General features: G+C 36.9%; 1 protein-coding gene across 17 annotated transcripts in view; it reads left to right on the forward strand.

Annotated features, from left to right (window-relative positions):
* Positions 1 to 14,477, forward strand: part of CASK (calcium/calmodulin dependent serine protein kinase) — a 225,864-nt gene that overhangs the window by 137,877 nt on the left and 73,510 nt on the right. For all 17 annotated transcript variants that reach the window (XM_074814527.1, XM_074814528.1, XM_074814532.1 and 14 more), the window contains 4 exons: positions 3,923 to 4,098; positions 6,160 to 6,282; positions 8,648 to 8,731; positions 10,319 to 10,418. In XM_074814527.1, coding sequence (XP_074670628.1) covers positions 3,923 to 4,098; positions 6,160 to 6,282; positions 8,648 to 8,731; positions 10,319 to 10,418 — 483 coding nt within the window. The remainder of the gene's footprint in view (positions 1 to 3,922; positions 4,099 to 6,159; positions 6,283 to 8,647; positions 8,732 to 10,318; positions 10,419 to 14,477) is intronic.

A 14,477-nucleotide genomic window follows, 5' to 3' on the forward strand; every position in this document is an offset into this window, starting at 1 on the left:
TTGCTGAAGGGGAGAAGGAAGTTAAAAAATATCCACTTTTGATACTCTCTTGACGCTGTAGATTACTTATTTTATACAGCCCATGATTAAAACAGGTAAGGTGATATTTGAAAACTAAAAATTAAAGAAACAAGCTGTATCTTTGGAGGAAGATTCATCTTATTTTTCCCCATTTAATCAGTATTCTGTATGTTAATACCAGCATAACCATGTGTGGTGGGTTGACCTTGGCTAAGGGCCACCGGCTGCTCACTCACTCCCTCTCCTCAGCAGAGCAGGGGGAGAAAATAGGATGAAAAAGCTCATGAGTCAAGATAAATACATGCAAACTGCTTACAAGTTTGCATCACAGGTAAAACAGACTTGGCCTGGGAAAAACCTGTTTAATTTATTGCCAATTCAAATAGATTTGGATAGTGGTAAACAAAGACAAAAATGAAAACACTGCCTCCTCTCCTCCCTTTCCCAGGCTCAACTTCATTCACTCACCCCTGACTCCCTTACCCCCCAACCCTGAGTGGTGCAGGGCGATGGGGAATGGGGGGCTGTGGTCACTCTCTGCTGCACCTTCCTCCTCACACTTTTCCCCTGTTTCTGCGTAGGTCCTCCCATGGGCTTCAGTCCTTCAGGACAAGCCTGCTCCTGCATCCGTCCTCCACAAGCCACAGTTCCTTCAGGGAATATCCACCTGCTCCAGCATGGAGTCCTCCATGAGCTGCAGGGTGGATACCTGCTCTGGTGTGGGGTGCTGCAGGGGTGTACCTACTCCACTGTGGCCTCTCCAGAGGCTGCAGGGGAGTCTCTGCTGGGCCACCTGGAGCACTTCTTCTGCTTTCTCCTGCTCTCACCTCGGTGCTCACAGGCTGTTTCTCACACTTTTTCCCATACTCCTCACTGCTGGGCAATGTTTTTCCTTTCTTACACACGCTTTCCCTGAGGCACTACCATCTCAGCTGCTGGGCTCAGCTGTGCCCTGCAGTGGGTCCACTGGAGCCGGCTGTGTGGCATGGGGCAGCCCCAGCCTCTCCTCAAAGAGAGCACCCCTGCAGTCTTCCACTGCCAACACCTTGACGCCTAAACACCTACACCCAATAATGCTATTGTGTTGTTATGTAGCATGTGTTCCTGCTAAATGTGCTATTTTACACCATAGGAGAAAATGTAGGATGGGTAATTTTTTGCAAGGACACATTTTCCTCAGAACAAGATGTTCTGTATGTCGGCCTTCACTGCAGTGTAAATGCCCAGCAGACTTAAAGGTATTGGCAAAAAAACCCCGAAACCAAAACCCAAACCTTTAGGTTGACTTCTCACAGAACATAGCCATTTTTTTACCATGTTCATCTCTTCAATTGTTTACTTAAAACACAAAGAAGGTCCCGAGCTGAGAGGAGTGGCACATAATTATTGGAAATACACATTAAAACAACTTAGGTATCAATTGATACATAGGATTTTTAGTTTCATTAGCTACTTGATCTAGATGACTGTGTATCTCTGTGAAGTTTAATGCCTCTTTTAAATCACTTTGTTTGTCCTTGTCTTCTAGTGATTTCTGCTTCACTTTTCTCTAGACTTTCCAGATTTGATAACAGCAGTTAGAAAGCCTGGTAGGAAGGCAGAATCTTCAAAGTATATATGATTTTCCATTCATATTGATAAAAAATACTTAAATGAGCTTTATTACCATTACATTATTTCAATGTGTAAGAAAGGTTACACCTGCTCCAAAATTGCAAGTGAGTACCTCTGCGCCCAAATGCCAGGAAGTTTACCACTGAGATAAACAAGACTTGGGTAAACCAGGCTGCTCTGCGGTCTTGCATGATGTCTTCTGTACTAAAGATTTCCAGGCTGTGGTGTGCATACCACCAATGTCACATGAGCAGTCTAAGTGATACACAAATACTGTTTTGAACAGGCAGGTGTTGCTGCTTATGTACATGTATAGCCTGATACAGAGTTGGAAACATTGATACTTTTGCTGTCACAAATGATGGCATCTTAGGGGACGAAAAGTTAGGAAACCCTTATACATGTAGATTTGTAGGCCTATTTAAAAAAAAAAAAAAAAAAAAAAAGGCAAAAAACCAGAGTTCTCGGCAACTTGTGCATACTAGATGTATATACTTTCCATTTTCCTTTCCTTTCCTATCACCAGGAATCTAAAAGAGAGAGATTTTGGGTCATCTAAGGAGATAATTCTTTACATTATATTTGTGATCTTGAAGATTTGGCTTTGAGGTTTATCAGTTAGGCAGAAAGATATGTCACAAGACTATAAATTGTGTATAACCAAGAAGAATGTCCATCTCTGTCTTTTTCTGTCCAAAGTAAATATCCTTCCTCTTCCCCCAGTGATATGAGGGATAAGCTGGACTTGCAGCACCTGCTGTTTTACTTTTTAGCCTGGGAAGGAACTGCCCCTTTGCTATCATGTCAGCCTAGACTGCATGGACTTTTTAAGACTAGCTAGCTTAGTGGTGAGGTAATGTTCCTTTGTCACAGGCAGATTCCTAATATTTGTTTGGCTGAGGGATTGCCTCATAAAGTGGGAATGAAAAGGTTTAACACAAAGCCAGGTGAAAAAGTTTGACAATGGTGGTGTTTCTCCTTAAGAATAGTATGGTGAAAAAGCTACTGTCCTTCTGTCAGTTTTTTGATCCTTGTAGATGCAAAAAAGAGCGAGAGGGAACTGGTTGACATAGCATGGTCACATGTTCCTGCATTAGGTGGCATAAACGAAGGATGGTCTTTACTGAGTAAGCTCCTGCCAAGTAGTCACCTAGGTGTTTGTTACCTGAGCTAACTCACATTCAGATGGTGTGCAGGCTCACTTTACAAGACAGGACTGAATTAAATACGTGTCATGTGAACATGTCAGATTCTCTAGGCTGCATTGTAAACTCTCCTAGCCCGCACAAAGATGCTACAAGCCTTAAATGGAGCCTCTGAAGTCTGCTGTAGTATCAGTGAGAAAGAATAATTTGTGAAGGTGGTACAAGTGGTAACAGTTTGCTACAGTTGTGGTTTTTTCTTCTGTTGGTGGAACCAGGGTATTGTTTGTAAGTGTCAATGATGCTCTGAGCATTCAAAGCTTAGTTCTTGCAAATCCTGTGCAGTGAAAAAAACCACCTCTTTACAATGGGAAACATTTATAGAGAGTGGTAAAATGTTTGTTGCTTTTATTTGGCTTAATGTGTTACATAGAAATTGAATGAAGTCATTATAATCAATCAGTTTATCCACTCAAAAGATTAGTTGGTACTAAATATGTTTTGTCTGTGGGTATACATTCATTACCAATCCAAAATCAGTACTGTCCCAGAACCGTTACTGTGTGGCACTCATTGAAAGCACTCCGTGAAACAAATTAGCATTATCTTTTTATCTGTGGTGAGATATTGCCTACTTCAAATAAATGAACAACACATTTGCTAGCATTTTGCATTCTTGTTGGCAGTTTCATAGACTGGCTAAGGTTTGGGAAGGGCATCAGACCCAACTATGGTCTTGCCAATTAGAGGCAGCTTTTTCAAGAAAGAAGTGTGGACTATCTTTGTACATGCTCTCTGGATAAATAATACCTGATTCAAAGGTTGTCCAAATGTATATTTTCACTTTTATATGCATGTTTCACTGAACAATCTTAGTGCTTTTGATATAAGTCTTGTTTTACAGTCTGCAGGGTAGGATAGAACATTCCCCAATTTATAAAAGTATAAATCAAGCAAAAGGGAAACTACTGATTTGTCTCACTGGATATATTTAATAAATACTAAACTTAAGGAAAAAAGAGTAGTGTTTAAAGCTTAACCCATGAACAAAACTTAAAACCGTTTTAGTTTAATGCAGTGATATTCTTCATTTCCATGTTTGACACACATCACTTTGACTCAATTTTGTTTTTATTTCCATTTAGGGCGTGTAGGAACACCTCATTTTATGGCCCCAGAAGTGGTAAAAAGGGAACCTTATGGGAAGCCTGTAGATGTTTGGGGTTGTGGCGTGATCCTTTTTATCCTGCTAAGCGGTTGTTTGCCTTTTTATGGAACGAAGGAAAGATTATTTGAAGGCATTATTAAAGGAAAATACAAGGTAATTGACAATATACCTGAATCCTTTTCCAGTGAGTTGAGCTCTGCTGGTAAAATTTCTGGAAGTTGATTTTGGTATTTAGTCTGATTTAAATTTGAAGCTTATAGAAATGTCAGTGTTACACATGAAGAGAGATTATTTTCTCTCTCCAGTCTATCTTGTTTCTGCTGTGTTTTGTATCAATGTTAGAAATTAGAATATGGAAATACTTACTCAGATGAAATATTAAATGGGTGCAGCAACTAACTCTTAATTGTACATTGAGCACAGTAGGATTACCTGAGGTTTAACTGTGAAGTATAACATACTGTATATTACCTTAGGCTTATAGATCATCTAATTTTTTTAATCAGCTAAAGGAGCTATTATAAAGGCTGGTCGTCATATTGCCCTGATTTAAAACAAAATGTATGTTACAGTAAAAATGTAGTTATGTGTTTTTCTTTTTAGTACAGTATGTAATAAAGCGCAGCTGATGATTCAAAAGGAACCACTTGCAACTGAAAGCAAATCAGTGTGTGTGCAAGGTACCACAAAGTGCTCTACTTTGCAACCAAGGTCATACATGAGCTGTGTATTAGAGAATTAAGAATGGAAACTAAACCTGTCTGATAGTCTGTAATATTATTTTATTATATGAACTTAACAGTAGTCTGCTAAAATGTAAGTGACAGCAGTGGTACTGCACTTGATCAGTTTTTGTATTCCTAGAAACAGCAGGGTTTCTTCATGGCACTATTTTTGGGATTGCCTAGACTGGTAGATGTTCTGGTTTCATTTTATGGAAGATTTCTTTATGGAATCTTTTAAGCAACTAAAACCTTCTGGAAGCATACAAGTTAACTTCTCTTTGTTTAAAAAAAGTCATGGCCAGCACATTGTGTCTTCTCAGTTCCTTTTCTGTTCCTGTTTCCACTATAATATGTCTACTCAGTGAAAATAGTATAAGGGTTTCAAAACAGTCTTGCTGCAAATTTGTAATTACCTTCATTTCATTAGAGCTGAAAAAGAACTGACAAATCACAACTATAAATGTGTATTTCATAGCCAGATAATGTTCCAGAGTGCTCCACTTTAAAGCGATCATTTTTCATAAAGAGTGATTTTAAATAAAATGGACCTCTTTAAATGAACAGATTATAACATTGAAAACAGTCTGGTTATTATTTTGAATTTTCATTTAGTACCTTGTAAAATTAGCAGCATACCATCTAGATAAAACTTAAGTTCTTCATAAATTAAAGAAGTACTAGAAATAGCTTAAGGATAGAATCCTTTATCACAGAAAGAATTTTATTACTTTAGTATGGTTTTATCAGATGTCCATTGTCTTGACTAGTTGGATACAAACCTGCATACACACAAGATGAAAATACATCCTTCACGTTGTTGTCTCCTAAGATGCAGTTCTGCTCTAAGAAGTGTTGCAATTCCTTGTATTGTTGATCACATATCAGTATGCTTTCCTACCTGAGAGGCTGAAGATGCTTAACTGTTGTAAAATTGAAAGGAATATATTGGTAAGAGCCATTGTCTGTGGTACCTGTGGGACAGGACCAGAGTAGTTTACAACAGGCATTAGCTTACTCCCTTCTTACTCAGCAACACTGGCATGAAATTGTGGGTTGATATAGACAGATTCTCATGCCATTCCTTATATTGATTTCAGGAGTAGATTTAATTTCTACATTTATCATATGCATAATTAACTGTCAGACAAAGCCAAATTATTTTTTCTTTTTCTAGTGAAGGGTCACTTTTATCTGAGCAGAAAGTAGCATAGGTAGAAAATTATATTGTGATTATAACATATATGTGATTATAATCACAAAAGATATGTCAGCTTTCATGTGATACAGTGCTCACTGTTTTCAATTTTTAATGCCATTTCAGTAGCAACTAATATATAGTTTTGTAAGTTATTAAAAAACCTAGAAACTTTCTTTTACATTTATTATGATAAAATGCTTACAAGTACCAACCACTTGTAATTACTTTACATAAGAAGTAGGTTCTTTTCTATATTCTTATTCATAATTTTTTTTTCTTGCTTGTAATCAGATGAATCCTAGGCAATGGAGCCATATTTCTGAAAGTGCCAAAGATCTGGTACGCCGCATGCTTATGCTGGATCCAGCAGAAAGGATAACAGTATATGAAGCACTGAATCATCCCTGGTTAAAGGTAGTAAAAGCAGCTGCTTACATACCAGTTTCCTCTTCAAGAAAGAAAAAGATTTATTTCTTTGTTTCTTTGAACTTTTCAAAGTAGACATGACATCGTACAAAATATGTAATAATATGCTTTAAATGCTTTGCAAGATTAGAACCTGAGTTTTTGATAATTGCCAGGCTTGAACTCTTGCTTAACAGCAAGAGCAAACTCACTTAGGCATTTTTGGCACCATCGGAGTATAGGGAGTAGGACTGCATAGAATAAAGCTTGAAGAAGGTATTCATGTAACTTTCTGTGGCTCTCAAACTCCAGAGGAGTAATATCTGATCTCTTCTTTGCTCAGTTATATATAGACCTGCTTTCTTACATTAGATTCCTGAAACATCCCACCAGACTGAAGGAAGTATGTAGTGGTTTCTTGCTTAAAGGCTGGTGTAACTACATAATATTATATGGCATCTGGTAATCCAATTATTTTTCAGTGGTGGCAGACTTTACAACACAGTTTCAGTCAGTGCGAGAGTAGTTGCTGGACACTGAAGGTTAACAACAGGAGCGGGAGAATATACACCGAGCTTGTCAGCAGTCCTATTAGGACACTGGAGTTGGAGAATGATGGGTGTGTTGCAGATTTAAAAAGTGGCAAGCACTAGTTCAGAGCACTGTATTTTCTCTGGCAGAAACGGTTGAATTAACTATTATTCTTTGTTATCCCCTTTTTTTTTTTTTTTAACAGTGTGGGCCCGGGGTAGAAAGAGTCATAATATCATTAGCTTAAGCAGGGCACTTATTTGGAAAGGGTGCTCTTCTGATGTCTGCTCCTGGACTGTTTATATGTTCTACATTAGACAAATATTGACACCAGAAAAATCCACAGAAAAAGAACCTGGGAAACACTGGCTCATATATTCTTCTCCCTCCGAGTAAATAGTCTAACTACTAGTGAATGGAGTCATTCTCTGCTCTCTTTGTGGCTCTGACTATGGTATTCCTCACTGCAGAATGGTCTAGCTTATAAAAGAAGGGCAGGAGTGTGAACCTCTTGGGAAGAACAGTGGTTAAGGCACTCTTCTGAATACTGGGAAATTGCTGGTTCAGACCTTTCCACTCGAAAGGAACCAAAGTTCTGTCTGTTCATCTATCTGTTCATCATAGTGCATCAAATATTTCAAAGAGCATAGGAATGGACACCATGTTTGAGAATCCCAAATGATCATACTCCAGTGATTGAGTCTGTGGTAAACACAGGTGATCTGGTTTTACCTGCTTGTCATTTGACTTTTTCCTCACTTTGTGAGCTTACCCTCATTTAGGTGCCAAAGCACCTAAAGTTCAGGGTTATTTTGGCTGAAAACTGCCATTTTTCTTGTTTGAGCAACTAAACTGATGAGGCTTTTTAAAAAAATATTTCTGTGATACGAATGTGCAAGTTCTGCCTATATAGCATAGCACTTTCTGATGTCTGTGGTCTCTTTCTGATCTTCCATTATTTGTTGAAAGACAAGGAGAGAGAAGATGTAGTTTGAGACAACTTTGTTTCCAAGCTTAGGCCAGCATTCTGTCAGTCAGTCCTCTCTTATTTTTGCCTACAATAAACTGCCTTCCCTGCTGACTCAGAATTTTCTTCTAGACCATCTATGGATAGCAGCCAAATACAGCATGAGACAGAGACATCTTTAGTGCCGTAGAGAGACTGAATTACTTCTGCCAGTGATTTCACTCTGAGTCAGGAGACGCATGTGATAAACATTTACATTAAATTAATAAGTGTATGTAGCTTCTGTGATGATTTGGGGCAGGGGAAGAAAGTCAGCTGCTGCAAGTCCTGCCCCCACTGTCCACTGTTCATTGTCAGATTTTTCATCTGCATCTACAATGGAGAATTCTTCCTGTAAGCTAGCACCTGGTGTCACCAGCCATCGAGCTGGCACTTCCTCCTCTGTTGGACACTTACCCCATCTCTCAAGCTTACCTGAAGTATCAAGCACCCATTAGTGCTTGAATACGTTGCTTCACTGGTATTTGTGAATCACAACCAGGACTACTTTGTGCTTGCCAGGTTCAAAGTTCAATACTAGCCACGGACTGACTATCAACACAACAGTAAAGCAAAAGGCTAGGGTCTTACTACAAAGTGGGAAACAAAATTACAAAAAAGAAATATCCCTGGCTCACGTTAAGAATTTTTAAAAAATATTTTAAATTCTCTCAGTTTCAGTTTCTTGAAGTTTTCCTTAAGTTGCCACAAATCCTCATTCTCCTTAGGATACTTATTAGCTGGTACATTTCTTGTCTAATCTCGTAAAGTCAAGAGAATATTAAGAGCTTGTATTTAATGTTTCTTACATTTTGGGTTTTTGTGGGATTTTTTAAGGAGAGAGACCGCTATGCATACAAGATTCATCTTCCAGAAACAGTAGAACAATTGAGAAAATTCAATGCAAGACGAAAACTAAAGGTAAAATTAATGTAATGATAAAATAATGTAATTACTTAACTTGAATTTTGTGTGATACTTTATTCATTTAAAAGTGCTAAGAGAAATCTATGCTCTGAAGTCGGCAATAAAATAAAAAGTTTAAACAGGGCTCCACAGTTGTTTATTGCAATGATGTCTTGTTAAGGTTGTTCGTCCTTTCTTTCTTAATGCACACTTTTTGAACTAAACTTCAGGGCAAATTGTCTGGTATCAACCAAGGTGTGTATGAGATCTTCATCTTAAATTAATTAGGTAATTCTGTGTTATATGAATTACAGAGGAGAGAATAGTACAATTGCTTCTGTTATTATTGTGTTACGTTTATAATAAAAGGAATATAATAATGTTTTAATGTCTTTTTTTCAGGAAGAGCAAAGATGTATTCTTCAGTTTATTCTCTTTATATTTAACTATACACAAGATTATTTCTTAGCCATATTGAAAAGAATGTTAACATTTTAGCCCAAAACAACATGGTTACCCTTCAGTTCCTATCTTGGAAAGTTTAACAGAAACATTTTTAAATTCACTGAAAGGTTTAGAAAATTTTAACAGAAGCATGCAGCATTACAATTCATGAGGTTTTTTCATAATTTGTGATAAAACACAGAATCAATTATACACACTGAGTTGCTGCTTTGCAAAAATTTAATGTAGCTGCAAAAACAGCTGATAGCTAGGATGCAACAGTTGCCATAGTTTTCGATAAACAGCACTTTCTTGTAGGTGGTTTGTATGTCCGGGTAATGCTTTCGTTAAAATGTTAGCTAGTACATTTTAGAATATGATCTGTTTTCCTGCTCTAGACGCAGTTTCAGATCTTTCTTCCTGGGGAGGCCACTATATTTAGTCTTCTGAGAGCTTTTATACCTGTGCAATTTGTTTTCTATCATTTTATCCAAAGCACTGTTCTGCAGAATGTTTCCTGAAATTGCTTGTCCATTTTGCCTACTGCCACAATTGTAAGACATTAAAACCTAAGTGGTTAAACTGTAATTTACTTGGATGAGTAAATACATGTCAGAGCAGATAACCGTTTTTCTGGCTTTGTAACTTTCCATGTAACACTTATTCTGGGAGCCTGAGATTATTACATTTTCATATAGATACATTATGGATGTCAAATATCCTAGTGCTGTCCGTGTCAGATTCTGAGTTTCTCAAGTAACAATGTATTGTGTTGTTTTAAAGAGTGAATTTTTATACTTGCTAAGCCACCAAATCAGGTAAGAAAGAAAGAGAAATAAATTAGTTATTTTGTTTACATTGTACTATGGGAACTTATGCCTCACTTATTATTTTAAAGTGCTTTCCCATAAATTGTCCTCACGAATACCCTCTCAAAGAATATATTTACTATTTGTTAGAATACTGTATGACCAGCTCTTCTGTTAGATATGGTCGCTGGTAACAGTGGAGCAGAGCTGAAGACTAAAATTTATTTACTTTTCACTGAGAAGGTCAACACAAGAGAGACCTTGGGAGACTGAGTGATCCAAGGTGTGTGGAAATGTTACGTTATCCTTCTTTTGTGTAATTTAGACTTTGTGGGTATTTTTTGTTCAGGGGGCAGTACTAGCAGCTGTGTCAAGCCACAAATTCAACTCCTTCTATGGTGACCCCCCTGAAGAGCTGCCAGACTTCTCTGAAGACCCCACCTCCTCAGGTATTTTAGCAGAAAGTATATTTACTGCAGTTAACCTGTCTTAATTCTATACTGACTGGAGTACCAAGTATTTACTAATTTCTCATGTTTTCATAAAGTTGGATAGTAAGTTAATGTTTAAATGTGAAAGCGTAAATAATTTTCAGTCATAATGGTGTTAGTGACTGGAGAACGTAAAGAGAAAAATCTCTACACAGTTGTAAGTTTCTACAGAAATTCTGTTTGATTTTTTTTATTTCTGTATGTACATTTAATTAAAAATAATACTATAACCTCATATTTCTCTTTATATTACTTGAGTGTAAAAGCTTATTGAAATTTTGTCTTGAATTCTGATGCAGCAGCAAGGTTCTCATACCTTACTAATAGTTATTTATAAATTGAAACCATTGTGTACCAGTTTCCTGACCTCCTGTTTTAGAGAACAGTACGATTAAGATGTCTCCTCTTTAAAGCATGCTAGACAGTATTTCTGATACTATAACCCAGACCCCCAAATCTTCAGAGGGAGACAATACATGTACCTCAGGGACCTCCCAACAGACTTCAAAGGGGAAGAGAATACATTTGCTGTGCTGTAAGCATGTAGCTAGGCCTTGGGCAGGACAGTGATTTTATTCCAAGGAGTCCTTTTAACTTAAATAACGTTGCAGTCCCTATACTAACACAGGCCGGTCATAGTTAATTCTGATCTATCTGATCTAAAATTAGAATTTAGAATCAAGTTAAATGAACTTTTAAGAAAAAGCTAAGGCCAATAGGACTTAAACTAAATAGTACCAACAGACTATTTTTGCTGTACACTAAATTTACTAGAAGACATTTCAGGAATTTAATTACATGTGCTGAATGGCTGTGTGATAATTCTCTTTCCTAATATTTTTATAGGTGAGAAAATGACTTATTGACTGCATATGTTAAGTTTTCCTTTTCTGCTCTTTCATATGAGCAAGTAATTTTTAGAAATTATTTCAATGTCATTAATATAGGAATCAGGGGCAATTTTTTTTGTTGAAATTCTTAAATTTCACTTCTTGGAATTCAAGTTTGAGTACTTAAATGAAAAGATTTCTTTGTGCTTAGAGATGCACACTGCTCATAATTTCCATAGAAGTGAATGGGAATCTCAGGTCATTTTTTGCAAATGGGTAATCACAGTCTCATGTCTTAACTTCAGGCAGCTAGCTTTTGAATACTTGATGTATTTGTAAGTAAGGAGCCATATATTCTTTTACAGAAAGAATAAGTAGGATTTACTTCACCCAGAATTACTTGTAGTGCTTTAAATTTTGTTTCCAGCTACTTTCTCCATTTTGATAAAATGAACAGGCCACCAACATGATTGTCAGTGGTAACTTTCTCAGTCTAAAAACTGCAGTTCCTCCTTATGGTTTCAGTCTCACATCAACGGAGCATGTGTCTTCCTCATAGAATGATGTAATTGCAGATATCAGTATACAGCCAAGGTACAAGTTCTATTTTTTTTCTGCTCACAGAATACATTAATCCAGTAAACATGTAAATTCGACAGAATATCTGTGCTGGATCCATTGTTATCTTGTGTTCATCTCTGAAATAACTGAAACAATAGCTTGGATTTCTCAGAAAGGCGTCATTATTCTCTAAAATAACATTGTTGATCTCACTGATGGGAGATCACAGTGATCAGGAGACCATACTAAGTGGGTAGTTTTCATGATGTTTTCCTGACTGACTACATTAGCTGATAAAATTTTTAATATCACAGGATAAACACAGGGGCTTGTGAGAAAAGATACTGCAACTTTCAGCTTGTGAAATTGCTAGATACAGATATCTATTTTGTTTCCTCTTCCGAAGTGCTCTAATAAAGTTTTCAAATATTTCTAGCTTGCAAAGATAGGCTCTTGTGATGATTCTAAACTGAACTAGTTTATAGAAATTAGGCATAAAACTCTTGAATTGCAGTAGAAACTTGACTATCTTAAGGTTATTTAAGTTTCCTTCCTAACATCTCATAATGTTATTCCAGATCATAAACTCTAATGAAGAGCGTTTAATATTTTAAATGTTGCTGCCTATTTAATCCTCCCATAAAATTTCATGAAGCTTATCATTAAAATTAAATGATTTGTCAGAGATGGGCAAATGTGGAACTCCTACTGAGATAAAGATGCAGAAATATAAATGCTTATTAGGTTATGCAAATTGTATATCCTGTCCTCCTCCAGGTCCTTCTAAACACAGAAACAGAAAACTTCAGTTCTTTTTTTTTCCAGATTAATCTAGAGGTGTTCTTCCTCGGAGTTCAGTGAACCTGGGTTTGCTGGAATCTTTGAGCATCTTCCTGTACTACCAGAGTAATAGCCTGGGATATGAAGGCACTATAGGTAGCAAGTCTTTTCTGAGGTGCAGAATCACAAAGGATATTCTTGTTAGAGAGCTTTCCAATGAGGGTCAGCAAATTGCATAACTAAATTAGGTGGGAATGAACACAGATAAATTTCATTTAAAGTCACCCAGGTATTTTTCTGTACACATCTTCCTTTCATTCCTACAAAGTGTGTTAATAATTCTTGGTTCCTAGGGCTTGTTCTGGGTGATCTATTTCCTCTTTTGTCAACAAGTGTCCTCTGAAGGACTTAATCCCGCTTTCATTCTGTTGGTAATATGACAGAAGTCAGTCCTGCTGAATTTAAAATATTTTGAAAAATTAGGTAAATATTTTTAAACTAAAATATTACTTTACTGCTGACAGGCTGTGTTCACTAACTTCTTTAGTAAAGTCACTAAACAGCTCAAATGACAAGTGTCTTGCAAATGGTTTTTGCTAGAATGTAAAACATTTGACTTTCAGGTTGCCTGTCTTCAAGACATTGTAAAATGTCAGTTTCCCAAGACAGTGAATGTTTTAGATATTTTTAATATGGTGAAACAAACAAATCAGAAGTTAGCAATCAGCAGCCCTAAAGACTAAATCTGGCACGTGAGAAAAATTGGCCCAGTAGAGAGTATTTGAAGCGGACCATGAAATTAACTAGGTGCCAGAGAAATTCACAATCAGTTTGCTCTCTGCTGCCCTTCCCCATCCAACTACCTCCCCTCTCCCCAGCCCTCTCTGGCCCTCCTGTAACCTGATTGCACATTCCTCCCTTTTGCTTCTTCAGCTCACCCATTCTGTAGCAGCCGAAGGAAAGGCTGTGGAACTGTTTGACATTTTGACTTGGGAAGCTGAATTCAGGAAGATCATTTAGTTTACTTTGGAGTTTCAAGTAGATTCAGACTGTTTAAGTTATTAGGCCAGCAGTTAGAAAAGCCAATAAATTGAAGAGGTTTTTCATAACTTTGTGTTTCCAAAAACTTTTTTGTAGCCACATTTTCAGAACTACTGAGTCAGTGTTGGAGTTAAGCCAGTGGATAGTCCATAATCTTTGGAAAACTGCATAACTGACTTTTAGATTAAAGCAAACGTTACCTTTTGCTTAAAGGACTTTATAATGCCTGCTTCAATTGCTTCGTTTATAGTGCTCGTATTCTGAAATGTGACTAACAGGTTTCAGAGTAGCTTTTTGCTGCAAACAGTTACAGACTGAAAGGCATTTTATAATGCTGTGTTTCAGTTTAACCACACAGAAAGTACAGCAGCATATTTTATAACAGGCTGACTGTCCAAATGTATTTATTTAGCCTAGGCTAACAAATAGTGCTGTTGCAGTACTTCCTGAACATTTATGTGCTTTCTGAGCTCTGTGGTAACAGTATAAATTGATGAACATAGAAGCAGTGCTTTTGCATTGCACAGAAAGCAGGCACGTTAAGTCGACATCAGTGTTTCTAGCTTGTTTTCTCAAACTGCAAGGCACAAATTTCATATGGCATTTTTCCACATGCATTTCGATATTTTGTCTCAGGATTGCTGTATGTAAATTGAAATTTTCATTCTTTTTTTATCTTGTTAGACTCTATATTGTCATATCAAATGAGATTTTTTAAAGTATGATTTTCAAATTTGAAAGTATAATAATGGGAAAAAACCTAAATCTGATAGTCTTTCAAAGTGAGATCAAACAGCAAATATAT

Source organism: Strix aluco, chromosome 2 (assembly GCF_031877795.1).
Source record: "Strix aluco isolate bStrAlu1 chromosome 2, bStrAlu1.hap1, whole genome shotgun sequence".
In the NCBI taxonomy this organism is placed as follows: Eukaryota; Metazoa; Chordata; class Aves; order Strigiformes; family Strigidae; genus Strix; species Strix aluco.